The sequence below is a fragment of the Fusarium musae genome, chromosome 6 (assembly GCF_019915245.1).
Source record: "Fusarium musae strain F31 chromosome 6, whole genome shotgun sequence".
Classification (NCBI taxonomy): Eukaryota; Fungi; Ascomycota; class Sordariomycetes; order Hypocreales; family Nectriaceae; genus Fusarium; species Fusarium musae.
The window spans coordinates 1,738,374-1,757,772 of NC_058392.1; the positions used below are offsets into that span (position 1 = coordinate 1,738,374).

At 44.1% G+C, this 19,399-nt stretch overlaps 5 protein-coding genes across 5 annotated transcripts; 2 read left to right on the top strand and 3 right to left on the bottom strand.

Annotated features, from left to right (window-relative positions):
- Positions 1–3,097: 3,097 nt before the first annotated feature.
- J7337_008401 (uncharacterized protein) lies at positions 3,098–5,160 on the top strand (the record flags this gene model as incomplete). The annotated part of the gene is made up of 2 exons (XM_044826020.1): positions 3,098–4,128; positions 4,188–5,160. 2 exons carry the CDS (start codon positions 3,098–3,100, stop codon positions 5,158–5,160), a joined length of 2,004 nt encoding a protein of 667 aa, XP_044678937.1.
- Positions 5,161–5,971: 811 nt separating this feature from the next.
- Positions 5,972–6,805, bottom strand: J7337_008402 (uncharacterized protein; the record flags this gene model as incomplete). The annotated part of the gene is made up of 2 exons (XM_044826021.1): positions 5,972–6,489; positions 6,745–6,805. The coding sequence occupies 2 exons, from the start codon at positions 6,803–6,805 to the stop codon at positions 5,972–5,974; spliced, it is 579 nt and encodes a 192-aa protein (XP_044678938.1).
- Positions 6,806–7,677: 872 nt separating this feature from the next.
- Positions 7,678–9,298, bottom strand: J7337_008403 (uncharacterized protein; the record flags this gene model as incomplete). The annotated part of the gene is made up of 4 exons (XM_044826022.1): positions 7,678–8,780; positions 8,827–8,992; positions 9,041–9,162; positions 9,259–9,298. 4 exons carry the CDS (start codon positions 9,296–9,298, stop codon positions 7,678–7,680), a joined length of 1,431 nt encoding a protein of 476 aa, XP_044678939.1.
- A 737-nt stretch (positions 9,299–10,035) lies between these two features.
- J7337_008404 (uncharacterized protein) lies at positions 10,036–12,594 on the bottom strand (the record flags this gene model as incomplete). Its single annotated transcript, XM_044826023.1, has 6 exons — positions 10,036–11,043; positions 11,095–11,436; positions 11,483–11,791; positions 11,837–11,909; positions 11,967–12,210; positions 12,249–12,594. The coding sequence occupies 6 exons, from the start codon at positions 12,592–12,594 to the stop codon at positions 10,036–10,038; spliced, it is 2,322 nt and encodes a 773-aa protein (XP_044678940.1).
- A 1,076-nt stretch (positions 12,595–13,670) lies between these two features.
- Positions 13,671–16,016, top strand: J7337_008405 (uncharacterized protein; the record flags this gene model as incomplete). Its single annotated transcript, XM_044826024.1, has 1 exon — positions 13,671–16,016. The coding sequence occupies one exon, from the start codon at positions 13,671–13,673 to the stop codon at positions 16,014–16,016; it is 2,346 nt and encodes a 781-aa protein (XP_044678941.1).
- Positions 16,017–19,399: the final 3,383 nt, after the last annotated feature.

Genomic DNA, 19,399 nt, shown 5'->3' on the forward strand with positions numbered 1-19,399 from the left:
TAAAGTAAAGTAAATAGTTTTAAAAAACTTAATTAATAATAATAATATTTTTATTTTTATTTTTATTTTTATTATTACTATTATAAGTAATATTATTAAGTATCTTTAAGCTATTATAAATTAAACTAAAAGCAGTACTATTTATTATATTAAAAATACTTTTATTTTTAAAAGTAAGTATACTAAAACTACTTATAAAAATATTAAAAATATATAAAAGAAAAATATTATAATTAAAAATAATAAAATAAAAAGGCTTAATTTAAAAGAGATTATATATTACTAAAATATAAGTTTAAGTATATTTAATCTTTTAAGTAAATAGTTAATTTAAAATATAAAAATAAAAAAAGATAAATAACTTATAAAAAAAATACTATTAAAAATAGTATTATAAAAATTAAAAGCTATAAAAAGAAAAGTATAAGAACTATAATAAGTTAGTAATATATTTAAATAAAGATAAAAAAGTACTTATAGTTTAATATAACCTTTATAATTACTATAAGAATAATAATAATACTATTTTAAGTAAAGCTTATTTTTAATTAAGTAATAAAATAATAGGCTTTTATTTTATAAAATATCTTTAAAATACTATATATAAAAAAAAGTAAACTTATCTTTTTTAAAGAACTTAATCTTATACTTTAAAGTATTAAGAGTCTTTAAAGACTTTATAAATATAGATTTAGTAAAAGTCTTTTTTTTTAAAAGTAAAAGGGTTTTTAAAGTAATATTTTTATTAAAAAAAGGCTTATTTTTACTATTATAAGGTATTATAATATTAATAAAACTCTTTATCTTTATAAAAATATAAATAAACTTAAAGATAATAAAGATATACTTAAACTTAAGCTTAAACTTAAGCTATATATTTATAATTAATATATATAAATAAATAAAAAAAAGAAAAGATAATTATAATAATAATATAATATAAGCTTAAAAGCTTATATAATAATATATTACTAAAAAAGTAATTATAGTAAAAATAATAAAGATTATTAAAGTTAATAAAAATAAAAGTAATAAAAAGCTTAATTAAAGCTTAATAAATAAGAAATTAAAAGTATAAAATAAAAAAATAATATAATAAAGCTAAGTAATAATATATAAAGAAATTAAAATAAAAATAAAAAACCTTAACTTAAAAAGTAATATTACTTTTATATTTAATAAAAGTAAGATTATTAAAAGTAAAAGGCTAAATTAAATAAATTATTAATATATATATAAAATAAAAAGTATATTATTAAAAGGATAGATATTTAAAAGTAAAAAGCTATTAAGATAATTATATATTATAATAAAAATTATAAAACTTAAAAAAAAAAAAAAAAAAAAATTATAAAAAAAATAAAAAAAAGGCTTTTATAGCTTAAAAATAAAAGATTTAAATATATATAATACTTTTTTTATTATAATTTATAAAGCTTATTATACTTATATTTATAAAATTAAAAAACTATATATATAAAGTAATAATAATATAATACTATTAATTTTTCTTATTATTTAACTATTTACTTATATTATAAAAGTATATTAAGTATAATTAAAGCTATATTACTATTAATACTACTGTTTATTACTTTAGTATTAATTATTATTTTATAAAGTAAATATGCTTAGTTAGGTAAATTCTGTTTAATTAACTATAGTTTTATTTATTTATTAAAGGGCTCTTTTAATTTTTAAATAAAACTTTTTTTTATATATAAAATCTTTTTTATTTTATAAAATTAACTTTAATAGAATTTTTTAAGTAATTTTATTATATATAAACTTTAAATATTACTTATAAAAAGTATACTTTTAGGTTTATAAGGATTATAATTATAAGATTAATAATTATTATAATCTAAGGGCTATAATAGGCCTTTAGTTTAATAATTTAAGTATCTATTAGGCCTAAAGTATTAGTATATTATTACTTAATACTTAAAAATAGTATCTTACTTTAGTATTAACTTTAGATAGTATTAGAATTAAAGTCTAAGTAATAGAGTATTTTATATTTAAATCTAATTAAGTTAAGTAATTATTTATTTATTTAATTATTATAGCTAATTATAAATACTTTTTTTATTAGCTTTTATATTTATATTCTAGCTCTTAAGGTTATATTTTAAATAAAATCTATAATATTATTATTATTAATCTCTTAACTATAGTTAGGTAAGGGTAAAGATTATATACTTAATTAGTTAATAGTTTAAGGTTATAGGCTATTTAGGTTTAATATCTTAATTATAATTAAAGTTAGTAGTATTAATTTAATAAAATAATTAAAATAAAGAACTTATAAATAACTTAAGTTTAATTAGTTCTTTAATAATTTTATAATTATTATAATAACTTTATTAAGTAATAAATAGATTAAAAAAGGTTAAGGTTATAGGGGAATTATAGACCCTATTAATTAAGTTTTATAGCTTTTTAGCTAGTTAAGTAATATATTTATTTTAATTAGAGTTACTTAAGATACTATAGCTTAAAAGTAATTTTATTAATTAAGTTTATTAAAATTTTAGTTTAGCTAGAGATTTTATAGTTAATACTTTTATAGCTATTATTAAAATATCTAGGTCCTATTTATTAGTTATTACTAGGTTAAGGCTATAAAATAATTAAAGCTATTTAAAGATTATTTAATTATATAATAATATATAGTTAAATAAGAGGTATATTAAGCTATAAATAGTATATCCCTTTTTAATTAGTTAGATTAAGCTTACTATATAATTTCTATAATTTAATAAGGTTAACCTAACTACTACCTTAGATTAAAGAAAATAAAGCTCTTTTAATTAAAGCTAAAATGCTTATTATAACTAATCTACGCTTTGTATAATATCATCTATAAGGCTGTCTTTGCCACCAACTCTGGTTACCCTAGACCTTCACAGCGACTTCTCCAATCACCCCTCCCCCTCCCCCGCCCCCGCCATCGCACCTCAGCTACGAATTTTGACTGTCAAAGGCGTTATCGCAGCTCTGTGACTCACAAACAGACAAAGACAACCAACACCGAACCTCTTATCAATCGTCCTGAGTAAACTTAGAGTTATTGATAGATATCAGATCGCCGAAAATGGCTTCAAAATCACCCGTTCTGCCTGAGGAGGGTAAGCGCAACATTCTAATTACCAGTGCCCTTCCCTACGTCAACAACATTCCGCATCTGGGCAACATCATCGGCAGTGTTCTCTCCGCCGATGTCTTTTCTCGCTATTGCAGAGCGCGAGGCTGGAACACCATTTACGTTTGTGGTTCCGACGAGTACGGTACTGCTACCGAGACAAAGGCCCTCGAGGAAGGTCTTTCGCCCGCCGACCTTTGCGCCAAGTATCATGCCCTTCACAAGGGAGTCTACGATTGGTTCCGAATTGACTTCGATATCTTCGGCCGAACACCCACTCAACAACAGACCCAGATTGTGCAGCAGATCTTTAAGGAGCTCTGGAAGAATGGTTATATTGAGGAGCGAGAGACTACTCAGCCTTTTTGCTCGCATCCTGCCCACGGCAAGTTCCTCGCAGATCGATTCGTCGAGGGAGAATGCAGCATTTGCCATGACCCCGGAGCACGCGGAGATCAATGCGATGCCTGCGGTAGCCTTCTCGACCCATTTGAGCCCGAACGCGAGCCCAGCACCTCTGATGATGACCATGTCGAGGCTAAAGCGACTGGTTTCCTGATCAACCCCCGCTGCAAGGTCGATGGAACCACCCCCGAGAAGCGAAAGACGAAGCACCTTTTCCTTCGCCTAGACGCGGTTAAGGACTTGCTTGTTCCCTGGTTCCACAAGAGTAGCAAGGAGGGAGATTGGAGCACAAACTGTATTTCCATCACCCAGTCATGGATCGACAAGGGACTCCTTCCCCGTGGTATCACTCGAGACCTCAAGTGGGGTGTTCCTATTCCCAGGGATCTCGAAGGCTTGAGTAACGAGGAGTATGCAGAGAAGGTCTTCTATGTTTGGTTCGATGCTTGCATTGGCTACGTCTCTATCACCAAGAACTTGGTCGATGGTGATAACTTGGATGGCACGAACTGGGAGAAGTGGTGGAAGAACCCTGAGAACGTCAAGCTTTACCAGTTCATGGGCAAGGACAATGTGCCGTAAGCGAACTTTTTGAGAATCCACATGATACGCTGGGGCGGTGCTGACAACTCACTAGATTTCACACTATCATCTTCCCTGCCTCTCAACTTGGAACAGGAGAGAACTGGACCAAGGTCCACAAGATGTCGACAACCGAGTATCTCAACTATGAGGGCGGAAAGTTCAGCAAGTCCCGCGGCGTTGGAGTTTTTGGAAACACTGCTAAAGAGACTGGCGTTGATCCCGATGTTTGGCGATACTACCTTCTATCCAGACGGCCCGAGTCCGCTGACTCTGAGTTCAAATGGCAAGAGTTCATTGACTGCAACAACAACGATCTTCTCAAGAACCTCGGTAACTTGAACCAACGAATCCTCAAGTTCACTCAGGCCAAGTTGGATGGCGTCGTTCCCGACTACACAAAGTACACCGACGAGCGGCTAGAGGAGCACAAGAAGGAAGTGAACGAGGCCCTCAAGACCTTTATCTCACAGTTCGACGCCATCAAGCTCCGCGCTGGCCTTGCCACCGTTATGCACATCTCTGCCCTTGGCAACAAACTTCTGCAGGACAGCAAGCTGAACAACCAGCTTCTGGCCGATGAGCCAGACCGCTGCGCTGCGGTGATCGGTCTTGGTATCAACCATCTCCAGCTCCTTGCAAGCATCGTTCATCCTTACATGCCCTCTACTTCCGAGGCCATCCTGGAGCAGATCGGCAGCCCTGGCTTGATCTCCATTCCTGAGACATGGTCAGGAGACCTCGTCAAGCCCGGCCAAAAGATTGGCGAGCCCAAGCTTCTCTTCACACAGATCCCTGCGTCTAAGCTTGATGAGTGGCGCGAGGCCTTTGGTGGTGAGGAGATCCGAAAGCAAAAGGCCCTCGAGGCAGAGAAGGCGGCGGCGAAGAAGGCTGCTAAGGACAAAAAGAAGCAAAAGAAGCTCGCTCTTCGTCAAGCTGAGAAGGCCGGTGAAGCTTCTACCGAGGAGAAGCCTGTTGAGGCCTCTGCTGTTGACCTGCTCCCCGACAACAAGCCCTCTGAGACATAGATGCATGTGCACCAGAGTGAATCGGAGTTGGCGTTGGCAAAAGAAATTGACTGGGTATGGACGGTGCATGCATGAGGAGTCGCTTAGAAGCGATCATGGGTTGCCGAGCTTATTTTGAGGGGTTGCCGAACTGTAGAGTAGATTCTCAAATCAACTTATAAGGGATGACTAGATCATGAGCTAGATGGCTGTTGAATTTAGTGTACAATATGTTTGAGTTTAGGTATGTCAAGTTTTCCTCTAGACTCTGTCCTGTGCCCTTTATGGGTTCAAGGTCATATGTCGGCCAACTCAGACACACATACGAGAGGGTAGGTTCCCTGTCATGCAATATAGAGAAACTTGGCCATAACGCAGAAGCGCTTTAAATCAAAGAGCGCAAATGAGGGCCATGCGTAGGTCTACAGACGTGGTGTCTAAAAGGGGGAACAGTTGCTATCCGTTCTTGAGTAGTGGAAAAGAAGTCGTCCATGTATGTATATGGCCTTGGTTGCGAATGCTCAGTTTGGTATTGTTATATAAATCAAATGTAATCCCTTATGCCTTGCGACGATTTTATGTCAGCAAAGACGTGGTATCTGTAGGTTTAATCCGAAAACTTCTTAAGCCTGTTGAGAGGCACCTGGCCTGTTGAAAGGCGTAGCTTTCTGTGTCGACTTGGTGTGTATCGTACACTATTCGACTAGATGGAGCTGTCTGGCAGTCTCCGTTGGTTTGTGCGGCCCTGATAACGTTTCATGAAGCGCTAATATGCTGTCCTTTGACTCTTATTTGTCGTTTACTTGGGAGAGTTTAGACAGAACTCGGGAGCTTAGTTGGACTTTTTCCCAGCAGCACACTCACGCTCACGCTCACGCTCACGCTTGGCGTAGATCTCAGAAGTGAACGGGTCCTCAAACTTCAAAGCGATCCTGTAGACAACATCGACCCACAATGTGAGCAGGACACCGGCAGGCTTGCCATACCACATGGCGGTAGCGAGGAAGCTGCAGGTAGAGCCAGTGTACATAGGAGAACCGGTCACGTTGAAGGGAAAGCCAGTCACCATCTCGTCCATGAGAATGCCAAAGTAGTCACCGAGGAAAGTGCCAGTAATGCCTAGTCGCCAGGTTGAAGAGACGACCAGGACGTTACCAACGATGAACAGAGCAACGGCTGCGGCCTGGATGAAGTCGGTGACTAGAGCGGGATGCGTGGGTTGCTCGGCGATGGCAGTCTTGAAGATAAAGTCGCGAATCATACCGAGAGAGAAGATAGTGGCAGCAAGGGCATAGCAGGCAACTTGGGAGTTACCGCCGAAGATCTTGGTCAGAAGCTTGTTGTGGTATTCTTTCAGCGATCAAGTTAGTCGAAGATGAATCGTCTAGCTGCAAGCTGCATACCTTGACGGGCGACGATGCTAGAAAAGAAAAGAGTTAGTAATTGATGATAGAACGTCACATTGGGGCTTGCAACTCACTTCCAGAAGAGAGGGTTGAATGCGATGGAGGCAGCAGAGACTGGAAGAAGCAAATAGCTTGAGTCAGATTCAAGTAATCGTTGGTAGATAGAGACATTGCTCAAATCAAGTTGGCATATACTCACTGTACAAGCTCTGCTTGTCATAATCGACATACTCGACAAAGTCTTTCAAACCAAGAGCCATGATGACAGCTGGGTAACCAAGAAAGTAAACAGGCACGAAGAGGGAAAGTGAGGGAATGGCAAAAGTCGTGATCACTGACGTAACAAGTTCACGGAAGAGTCACAGAAGAAGAGGTTCAAAGAAAACTGCAGATGATTTGCAATTCTGCTGTTGAGAGGATAAACTGTTGAGATATTATAAGAAACAGGAAACAGAATTAAAAGCGAGAGCTTGGAGAAAGACGGGCAGCTTGGAGAGCTAGGGTACCTCCCACAGGTACCTACCTAAGGTACCTTCCTGTTAGTAGCTGTCCTGACCCTGACTGGGCTGTCACATGGAAGAGAGTGGAAAGCGGAAGAGGAGAGAGTCCGGGCCCGCGTCATAATGAGGAGCCCGGAATTAGTGGAGAGCCACGGTGCCGTTCAGAAGAGGGTCCTGAGGGTCAACTGGGGGAGAGCCCTGGAGGATCAGGACTGCGTCTTTTGATCCACCGTCCACAAACCAAACCAAGCCAAATCACCCATGGAACAGGCCTGACCAAACGGAAGATCCCTGCACCGCAGCCAGGGAATCGAGGCAAGCAAGCAACCCAATCTGCCGAATTCAACCTATACCGAGAGAAAGCCTCATGAGGGACCAGGACCACCACAGGCAGATGTCGAATCTCATCTCATGGGTATGACCACTAACTACTGAACTGACTAGACTATATGCTTCAATATTCATATCTATCGATGCTTGTAACAATACGCTTACTGCGGTTGGCATCAAGGCCTATCTCGCGGTTTATTCCAAACGCCAGCCTTAAAACGCCCAAAGCAAAAACCCCAACAAGTCAAGTCAGTCATCATCATCCATCAAAAAAAAAAAAAAAAGAACACAGAAACCAACAGCTATTGACGTCGGTTTCTCGTCTTTTTACCAGTTGTCTGCACATCTTCTTCCTCTTCATCCTGCCCCTTTTTGAGGTCTTCTGTGAGACCCCATTCCTCCTTGTCGTACCAATCTTCCCCGTCCGACATGTCTCGGTTAAGCCCTGAATGAGCTTCTGCCTTGGACCAGTGGAGTACATTCTTCCGCATCTGCTCGGCTTTGAGGAGTCCTAGAAACAGCCTCTTTGCCCCTCTACACACCTCTTCTTGTTTCTGCACGTAGAGAGCAAGCAATCGTCGAATATCCTCCGCTTCTTGGTCCGGCAAGCCGATATCTCGATCTGGTCTTGCTCCTGAAGGTGCAAGAAACATGGGATGTATGAAGTCATCGTCCGCGTCGGAGATCATGGATACATCTGCACGTATTGTCTCAGCCGATTCCATTTGTTGATGTGCATCGCTGCCTGAAGGTTTCGCAGTGGCCTCAGCTCTGGTCGCCTCCATCTCGTTCGTCGCTCGTTCGTTTGTATGCTCCTTGACCCCGTTTGTCGCTTCACCTATGGAATCTCTTTTATCGGTCTGTGCAGCTGGTATTTGCTTGCCATTGTGCATATTTGATGCCGCTCCAGCGCCATCCTTCTCGCCCTCAACCTTTGTATTCTCGTCGGCATCCTCAATGAGAGAATCATCTGGGTCGGCAGTTCCAGCGTCCGTCATGGTTACATCGGCATCCTCTGCTGGGTCCTTGTCCGTGGGCTCACCATCAAATGTTGTGTCTGGTACAGCATTTGCTTGTTCGACACCGCTGCCTTGTTGCATATCGCCGTTGGTGATTCTGGGAAGCGCCGATACCGCTTGAGATAGCGCCAACAAATGTTGCGCCGTGTGGTTGTCTGTATAGAGCTCAACGTCTGCCGGCCGGACCATCATTTCGCAAGGGACCCATGTGTAGTCGCCGCAGAGCGCTGTCAGGAGATGTCTGACTCTCCACAGCGACTGATTCTCCTTGCGCATTATGTCGCAACTTTGGTCAACAAGTCGGGTCAGGGTTTTGGACGTGAAGGGCTTCGATAGGGTCGGGTGTGTCGGTAACGCGGTTGATGCAGTAAGTGGAGCAAGGATATCTACTCCTGTTAGCTCTGCTACTCAAATGCGTGATTGTTGACTTACTCTCTATTTGTATGTTGGCGTAAGGGTTCATTTCCGCCGCCGAGGCCTCTGCCTCTTGAACGCGCTCCTCATCTTCGTCGTCGCTATCTATCTCGTATCCTTCCTCGTCGACTAATGGAGGATTGCGATATAGGATCGGGCGTCGGACACCACCGTATTCGACATACTAGCAGAAGTCAGAACTGGCCTGGGAGGATTTGTCAAAACAACTAACCTCTTTATACGAACTTGGACCGTTATTTGGGACCAATTGCCCTTGGCGGGCAAACCGTGCCTGCTTTTTGAGCTTATTCCCGCGATTGCTATAGCTTTCGATCTCGGAGTCTGAGTCGGATTCTGTTGGGTATATGGTCAGCTGTCGATCCCTTGATCGCGACAAGCGCAATGAGATTTCCGTACCATATGATTTCCTTTTGAATGCCTTCTTCATACCCGCTATGGTTTCGGCAAAAAGAATTTGTTGCGACGCCATGACGAACAGAGGGTGGAATGAAATGTCGAATCGACGGGAGTTGTGGGCGTAGCGGCCAGGGAGCGCAGGCCTTTTGGGCGCGTCCAAGGAGGAAAAAAGACGCTCAAATGTTGTTGGTAACCCCCAAGTACAAGGCTGAGTGTCAGTCCGTGACAAAAAGTCGTGTTGACGTAGGAAAGCTAACAATAAGCAAATTTGGATCGACTGTGCTGGAACGACGAGGAGAAGCTGGAACGAGAGAAGCGAGGCTGCCCGCCTTCCCGTAGCCCATGACCACATTTCCGGGCGCAGACTATTCTGATTGGTCATTGCGCGGATGATAAAAAAGCCGGTGCCGGATAAAGCAATCCCTGACCATTTACGATAAGAGATAAGCCCAATCTGGCTCAATCATGTTTCATCGTTGTACTGGGTGATATTCTTCAAAGATTCACAGTTTGACTCAGCCTATTCTACCTAATTGATGCAAACTGCATAAACTCATGCTATTAATTGCTTGAAAGGATTAAGGTACTGCTTTATGGGTCAATTGACTGTACCAGAGGGAGCTCCTGCATCAAAACTGTCATCAATATGTCAACATGTCATGCAAGCAATTATGACTCGGTGTCAGGCACGTCAACGCCACAATATATTGTGCAACGTTGTATGACTGCAAGTATGTGATGAACTCAATTGGGAAAAGTAACTAAATTGACAAGACCTGTTGCGGGATTGGGTGTCTAATGTAGAAGGATCTACGAAACTGTGACAGTCACGTTGCCTTTGAAGTTCTCGCTCGAGTTTCCTACAAAGACAGTGAAATCACCAGGCTCCACGACATACTTCATCTTACGGTTCCATAGACCCCAGTCCTCAACCTTGAGATCAATCTTGACAGTCTGGGTCTTGCCAGCCTTGACGGCGACCTTCTTGAAACCCTTGAGCTGGTATCGCGCAACATCGACAGACGCAAGCATGTCCTTGACATACAGCTGCACAACCTCAGAGCCGTCGCGCTTGGACTTGTTGCTGACGTCGACGGAAACGGTGACAGTGTCGGTCGCAGTGACGTTCTTCTTGGAGACGGAGATGTTGGAGAAATCGAACTTGCTGTATGACAAACCATAGCCGAATGTGTAGAGGGCCTCGGGGTTCTCAAGGACGTAGTTGCTACCAAACTTAAGGGTACCGTTCTCATAAATCTTACCAGGGTTTGGCCAGGCGCGCGCAGAGTTGAGATGGTCGTAGTAGATGGGCGTGGTGCCGACATCGTAGGGGAAGCTGACGGAGAGCTTGCCCGAGGGGTTGACGTTGCCGTACAGAATATCAGCCAACGCATGACCACCTTCCTGAGACTGGTAAAACTGCTGAATAAGAGCAGAAGCCTCCTCTGAAATCCATGGCTCTGTGATAGGCTTTCCGGAACTGTACACCACAACGGTGGGCTTCCCAGTCTCGATGATGGCCTTGACGAGCTTGGGCATGGCACCGATGAGATTCAAGTTACTCACGTCTATATGCTCTCCGGTCGTGGCGTTCAAACCGCCCCATAGCTCGTTCTGATCTCGAGACCATGTTCCGACGACTACAACGGCGACATCAGCGGCCTCGGCTGCGGCTACAGCCTCCTTGAAGCCAGACTCGTCTGTGGACCAGCGCTCGCAACCTTGAGTGAAGGTCACTTTGCCTTTGCTAGCGGCCTTAATTCCATCGTAGGGAGTAACTCCTCGGGTCATGGCTGTGTGAATGACATAATCACCGTACTGTTCTTTAGTTAGTGATGGTACCTGACCAGATAGTTAGAAGATACCCACATTGACATAGCCGTGGGCCATGGGACCGATCACAGCAACATTGGCGTCTTTCTTCAGAGGCAGAACATTCTCGTGGTTCTCTAGAAGAACGATGCTCTCAGCATCAAGTTGGCGCGCAACCTTCTTGTGTGCCTTGGTGTTGACATAGTCCCAGATCTTATCATCCGCGACGCCAGTGAAGGGCTTCTCAAAAAGACCCATCTCAAACTTGGAGCGAAGAACACGAGATACAGCGGTATCGACGACCTTTTCGTCGAGTTTACCAGCTTTGACGAGCTCAGGGATGATCTCGAAACTCCAGTAGCCACCACCCATTTCAGCATCATTACCAGCGGGAAGAGTCTACAAAAGTCAATATTTTACTCGGTGGGACCTTGTGGTGACTTACCTCAAGAGTGATACACTCATCGTCCTCAAGAGGACAGACATAGAAAGCTTGAGCAAGACGAGCAGTACCACCAGCATCCGAGATAACGTAGTACTTGTAACCCCACTCTTCACGGAGGATATCAGTAAGGAGGTAAGAGTCTGCGACAACTGGAACACCATCGTAGGAGTTGTAGGAGGACATTATCGAAGTTGCGCCTCCATCGATGATGGCTCGCTTGAATGGAGGGAGGTAGAGAGACCGCAGCTCTCGCTCACCACCGTGGACTGGGCCAGTGTTGATACCTTGCTCTGGAGTTGCAAAAGCAGCCTTTGACTGTGAGTACGTGAATCAGTAGTGATGGTATGGACCTACATAGTGCTTAACCATGGCTGAGACGCCACCTGCTTGAAGACCCTTTACATATCGATAACCCATTTCTCCAGCTCTAATCGGAAATTAGTAACGACTAGGCGGCCATGAGCTTGATTTGGTAAGAACATACAAGTAAGGATCCTCGCTGAAGCATTCCTCAACGCGACCGAATCGCAACTCTCGAGCCAAGTCGACTTGAGGAGAGAACAGCTGATTAATGCCAAGGGCTCGAGACTCTGTTGCAATGACATCGGCCATCTTTTCGATGAGCTCTGGGTTGAACGAGCAGCCCATGCCAATAGGACTGTTGAAAATTGTTCCATTCAAAATCAAGACTCCGTGGAGACCTTCACTCTGAACAAAGGCAGGAATACCTGCTGCGCATTAGATCATGAACCCAATATTGAAGCACAAAACTTGCCAAGCTCAGTCTCCTTGGCCAAATAATCTTGTCCTAGCTTAGCAGCCTTCTTGATAGTAGTCATGTTCGCATACAAGCCTGTCCAGATGGAATTGGCTCGATACTTGAAGTTCCATGCCAAACCAGTCTTGTTGACAGTCTCATCAGTGAGATTGAGATAGTTTGTCATATCACCCTGGATCAATTGTGCTGTCTTGTCCTGAATAGTCATCCGCTTGAGAAGGTCCTCGACTCTGTCATCGATAGAAGCTTTGGGATCCTTGTAAACAGGTTTATCCTTGGCAGCCTGACCGGCTACAGCCAGAACTGCCGCGCAGAGGTAGCTAGAGAGTTTCATGGTGGGAGTTGAAGGTGAAGAAGCTGCCTGGAGCTATACACTGAATGAGGCGGGATCGTCATGTTTTATATCTAACCTGGGACCTTGTCTTTACAATTAACCGTGTAGCCTACGGGGGGGAACTGCGTCACTTCGTGATGCTTGACATTGCACCTTACTGTTCAGTAGCATTGCATATGAGCTTTAATTGCGGGCTCCTAGTCCATGGATTGTCCTCTGAGGATATTACGACCGAAGAGCAGGACGATCATGACAAGACCCTGGAGAATGCGGGGGCGCCACAAAGAAGGAGATGGGCAAAAGATTGGGATTCGTGGATTTGTTTTTTAAGTTGATATGGGATGAGAGTGAGCAAGGGGCGCGGGCCGGTATATGGAACGACGAGCCGAATATCCTAGCTTCGATGCAGATGAACTGACTAAAAGGAATGAAGCTAGCTACGAACTTGTGAGAGGGAGATCACCTTGGAATAGGTAGGTGTTTGCTGCTTGTGGAACAAAAGTTGTCTAAAGTTACGTAGGTACAGGACAAGTTGAGGAGCCTCTCACAGAAACGAACGATGCATCCTTGCAGACCCCCGTTCGTTACCTTACAGTGGCCCTGAACCCCGCGATGGGCTGCAGCTAGAGGGGCCCCGTCTGTGTTTAACCGGGCGTGCCTCTAGCGTCCGCTGATTTATCCACCACTTGATCGTCGAGCAGGGGGGGGGGGGGGGGGGGGGGGGCGAGGGGACGGGATGCAACTCTACAAGAACATCATGTGTGTAACTCGTTGTCAGACCCGAACGAATGACGCTGAGGGGACATTGTCATGATAGGTTGGTGGGGTCGAGAGGGGCTGCTCCGGGTGAATTGTAACCGTGATAGGAGTGGGAGTGGGAGTGGGAGCGGGATGCTGATGCTGATGCATTTGAGGTTCCATGATATGGAGGATTGCTGAAGTGGAGAGTAACACTCTCTCTGTCTCTCTTATTCCAAGTCGACTATTTCTTGGAGAGACAATCCATCCGTTCACTCATCAACAAGCCAATCGACCAAGATACCCCCTATTATTACTTCAACCAAGAAAACACCAAAATGCATCTCCGCGATGGCATGTGGCTGCCCGCCAAAGACTTTCGCACCGAGTATGCCGAAGATGTCTATGAGATCACTCCCAGCAAGGACCAGCAGGCCCTGAATCTGCTATGTCCCGTAAAGCACATCCGCTCTCGAGGCGATACCCTCAACCAACCCACGCTTGATATCGATATCAAAGCAGAGATGGATGGAGTCATCTCTATCGAGACCACACATTGGGCCGGTGCTCAACGAAAAGGCCCCGACTTTGATCTCTTCCCAGCTGGTCAACCCAAAGTTGAGGGAGAGATCGTCAAGAGTGACAAAGGCACTACTATTCAATCTGGAGTTCTCTCTGCCACTATTCACCCTGACCAACATAATTTCGACATCAAGTTCCACAGCTCAGATGGCAAAAAGCACCTCACGAACCTGGGCAATCGTAGCACAGGATTTGCCTACTCCCCAGCTCCCAGTACGCCATTGCAGACCGGAGATATGCGCGAATTCAAACACTACATGTTCATGCAAACGACTCTATCTGTCGGCGAGTCCGTCCACGGCCTTGGCGAGCGTTTTGGAGCATGGAACAAAGTTGGCCAGAATGTCGTTCTTTGGAACGCCGATGGTGGTACTTCAAGCGACCAAGCTTACAAAAACGTTTCTTTCTGGATGAGCAACCGTGGCTATGGTGTCTTTGTGGATAACCCTGGAAAGGTCGATTTCGAGATTGGTAGTGAAAGATGTTGTCGTGTGCAAACAACTGTGGAAGGGCAGAGATTGAAGATGTATATCATCTACGGCGACGGGCCCAAGGATGTTCTCAAGAAATACACTGTCCTCACTGGAAAAGCCAACAAAGTCCCCAGTTGGAGTTTTGGTCTTTGGCTGACGACTAGTTTTACTACCAACTACGACGAGGCCACGGTCAATTCATTCCTCGAGGGCATGAAGTCTCGTGGGTCACCTGTCGATGTCTTCCACTACGACTGCTTCTGGATGAAGGGTTTCAGATGGACGGATTTTATCTTTGATGAAGAGCGTTTCCCTGATCCCAAGGGCCAGATATCGCGACTCAAGGAGAGTGGACTGTGCAAGAAGGTCTGCGTCTGGATCAACCCTTACATCGGCCAAGCTGGTGCGGCATTCAAACACGCTGCTGAGAAGGGCTATCTCCTCAAGCGCAAGAATGGAGATATCTGGCAGTGGGATCTCTGGCAAGCTGGCATGGGTCTTTTAGATGTGACCAACCCTGAAGCTTGTGCTTGGTATACCGAGTGTCTCAACGGGCTCTTTGACAAGGGCGTCGATGCCCTCAAGACGGACTTTGGCGAGCGTATTCCCACTCTTGACGTTCAGTGGCATGATACCTCAGTCGACCCACACAAGATGCACAATTACTACGCCTTCATGTACAACAAGCTTGTTTACGAGGCCCTCCAGAAGCGATATGGCGACAACGAGGCTGTTCTTTATGCTCGTGCTGCCTGTGCCGGAACACAGCGCTTTCCTCTCGTATGGGGCGGAGATTGTGAGTCTACACCAGAGGCTCTCGCTGAGTCTGTCCGCGGTGGATTATCAATGGGTCTCAGCGGCTTCACTTTCTGGAGCTGTGACATTGGAGGCTTCGAAGGTTCTCCACCCCCATGGATCTACAAGCGATGGGTAGCAATGGGCCTTCTGTGCAGTCATAGTCGTTTGCACGGCTCGAATTGCTTCCGTGTTCCATGGATTGTCGACAATGATGATCCCACTGAGGAGGGATGCTCTAGGACTCTGTCCAAGTGGACGGCGCTCAAGACGCGATTGATGCCGTATATCTTCTCTCAGGCTATTGAGTCTATAGAGGGTGGTATCCCAATGTCTCTTCGATCTGTTGCACTTGAGTTCCCTGAAGACCCAACCTCTTGGTACCTTGATCGCCAATTCATGGTCGGTTCCCAGCTCCTAGCTGCTCCTATTTATGAAGAGTCAGGCGAAGTTGAGTTCTACCTCCCCAAGGGCAAATGGACATCTTATTTCACGAACGAAGTCAAGTCTGGTCCTGGATGGTTCAAAGAGAAGCACGCTTTCGGCACATTGCCTCTGTATGTCCGTGAGAACACTATTCTTGTGCTTGGCAGCCGCAAGGAGGTTGGTTCTGAATACGATTTTGTGAAAAATGTTGAAGTTGCCTTGTATCAGACTTCTCCAGGCGCTAAGACTACTGTAGTAGATGGCGATGGAAATGTTGCTGCAGAGCTTGTCGTTGGAGAAAATGGCAAACTTGAGAATACTGACAAGCTCAAAGGCGATTACAAGATTGCAGAACAAGGTCGTAATTTGGAGGGAGATGCCCCGGTTTCGATTGAGTCTCTGTCATAGGTTTATAGACTTCATGATTCAAATTGAATATAGAGAACTTGATTGAACTGTTGTTACTCGTTCTGAGGCCGAGGCTCATGACTTTCGATGTGACGTCTTCCACTTCATGGCTCACATTGTTCTTTTGAGCCACAGCAGACCTCAGCTCATGACCACCATCTCCAAGATCACATGCCGCTTGCAACAATACCAATTTCCAAGACCGGGTATTTGGAAATTGGAGTTCTAGTGAAAATATCCTCCATATAGCTAGTTACTCGTACCGCAATCCCGAGAGGTTGGAACATGTCAAGCCTGCTCGTCAGCACTACACTTGGCTACCTGGAAACCCCACAAAGAGCATGAGCTAGGGAGAATCCTCTGGAGCTCCTTGAAAAGTTTGTATCTCATGATGATCCTTCCGGGCGGAGCCAAGGAATACGACAACCCGAGGGAAGTGATCAAGGTAGGAGACAAAAAGGGTCAGATAACTGTAGCAAGAACTTGGGCAAATTTAGTATAGGCTTAGTGGGTCTTTGGACTTCTTATTTTTGGCACCTCACAGTGATCCCCCACCCGAATCCGCGTTTAGGCCGCACTGAGTTTCCAGCGGGGTTTGCGGGTTAGGAATTGCCCGAAATGGTAATTTTGGTGGTCTATAGTCGTCGCGATTGGTTGGTCGTCTTGCTCGTGAGGTGGGCAATCATATGGATTATTCCAACGGGAATAAACATCTGATCAACTAATAAGATAGACAAGTAACGTAGCAGGGAACTTCAGATCAAATGAGAGAACTACAGCCAGTTTCACCTGACGGCAATTTATCCGGTTGCTTAGTATGTGGCGACCTGAGTGCCAATATACCCGCCAAATGGAACAGGCAACTTAACCATGGTATGGGATGTGATTGATCACCGAATATTCACACAGAAGCATACAGAAGAGAAGTCAATACACTCACATAGGATATCTGGAGCCGTGAGTATCATTTGATCTACCACTGTGAGCCAGAGGGTTAAAATGAGATGAAAGCTGGACCTGTATCTGTATACCAACAATTAAGTACATTAGAAGAACCAGCAGACATTCAATATCGGCATTACCTTTAACTGCCGTGCAAAGAAGATCAAAATATGTGGTTGGACTATGCATATTCGAGGCACTGTCTTTTGATGTTACATTGTCATGGCGTAATATTGATGGGGAGGGTATATGTGATTCTTTCAATGATCATAAAAGCCCACGAGCCTTCTCATAATCCTCCCATGGTTCAGACCTAGTTGAGTGTGCGGACACCCGAAGCCGAAGGACTCGGGCTGATTCCTGTACATAAGTTCTCCCTCGACTAACCGAGAGGATGTATGTTTTGTCTCATTATTGGTACATCAAAGCATGAGTTTAGATGACAGACAGCTACAGCATATTCAGGGCTGTACTGACGACGGCGTAATTCCTCCGTCAGAAGCCTACACTAATCTTGCCTGGATCATGGATGTGCTCAGTGGATCTTTGGTATACACATCATAATAGAATAAAATGCCCGCTTCTTGTATCTGACGATGATCTGAACTCGGGTCGGGTCAAATAGCCCCGAACGAAACTGATTGGTCCGGGTGTAAGCAACCACACGAAGGATCAAAGGTTCCCCTACAGGTTCCTCTATGTAGACAACTGCATTCAAATTTAGCCGGGATGGAAAAGACTAAAAGCCATGTGCTAAGATTTCTGATTTTAAATGTGGCTGACGGAATGGCTATGACATTGTGGTGAACGGTCAGGCCATAATCGTAGTTCAACTCTAGTATCGTCTAGTCTCTGATCAAGGTATTGATACGGTAGTACCACTGTTAGGTTAGGGGTGTCCATTCATACAAGTTAAAGTCTAGAGCGTTCATTCATAGGCTGGTTATTCTTCAACACCATTTAACCGCCGCCTCGAGGGGCCGGTTGCCGAACACCAGCAGTATATTCTCCCGACCGCTCGGAACCGACAAGGAATCACACCAGGGACACCATGTAACTCTACGGCATCACGATTCTCGGCGTGCCATGTCTTCTAGAGCCTCGGCTTCTGCCGGGGAGAGGTCATATCAGGGCTGAAGATGTAGAAACGGGCCGTTAATGGTCATGTGTAGGTCTCACTATGGAGACAACAACAAACATTGTGTGATATCGCCGCCTCTAGTAGTATGAACGTTGCGGATATGGCCTTTGGGGCTCCTTGGGGAAGAAGAGGCCGTGGGTCTTTGAGGATCAGGGTGTAGATAGAATTGATCAACATGCTACATGAAGCATTGGGAATGGAGCCATTGCGTTTGGGGTGATGATCATACAAATAGTGAAAGGTCCGCTGTTAGTATTGGATCTAATCCGCATGTTGTTTATCCTCTAATATATTGGAGTACGAATCACTTACACGAATTTACAGCTCAAAGGCACTACAGGACTGCTGCAAAGTCAATACCCGAAGACCGCCACACGATCCCTTTACTGGTTTTTGAAGATGCATCTGTTTCTAACATGGTGCTGAACATGGCTGAGCAGGTAATGATTATCGCCTTCAAAAGCTAAATGCGATGGATTTTTGTCAATGAACCAGAGCTTCCCTTTCACCAACTGTTGCAACGCCGTGCTCGTTTCGTATCCAACACGGCCAGAGCAGTTCGCCAACAGATAGGCTGGCCTGAACTGGATCCCCAAGGGCTGAATAGATCGTCTCCATTGTTTGAGGAGCGATCCAGAAATCATGTCCATTGCATACCGATGGCGACAAGCGACGGTCCATTTGCCAGGACATTCACAACATACCGAATGCAAAAGTCCCTGGCCGTTTGTTATGCTGCTCCTTCTGTCCAGCCCGGGGACCGGTTTTGGAGAAAGGAAATGACTCTCATTCTGAAAAAAGTCGATGGGACATCTGAAAAAGTTTCACTTGCAGTGAATCTTGATCGTCAGGGCATCACCGGGCCGAGCCATGCCATCGAAAGGGGATTTCTGGTTGCCGAGATAATGAATGACAGACAGCCCCATCCCAAAGCTTACGTCGGATGCCCCAGTGTTGGACCTTTTCAGGATTTCCTCGAAGCATCCCGTATAGCACTTCGCGTTGAATGGCAGGCAGGCGATCAATGGTATACAGTGTACCTCCAACGCCGAAGGCTAAACCTTACCCCCCCAGCGACACGTCCTCAACAGCCGGCACGTGCCTACGATACGGAAGTGGTCATAGAGCCATGGAGAGCTGCTATGAAACTGATCCAGGCCTTTGAGGGAATAGTGTACACCGAACCTCTTGATGGATTTCCAGAGTCACTCACCATCGGGAATATCCAGATACTTCAGACTGATCATCTTGATCAGAGATACCGTTGGGTACCTCAACAGAAAGTTACCCGTCCAGCACC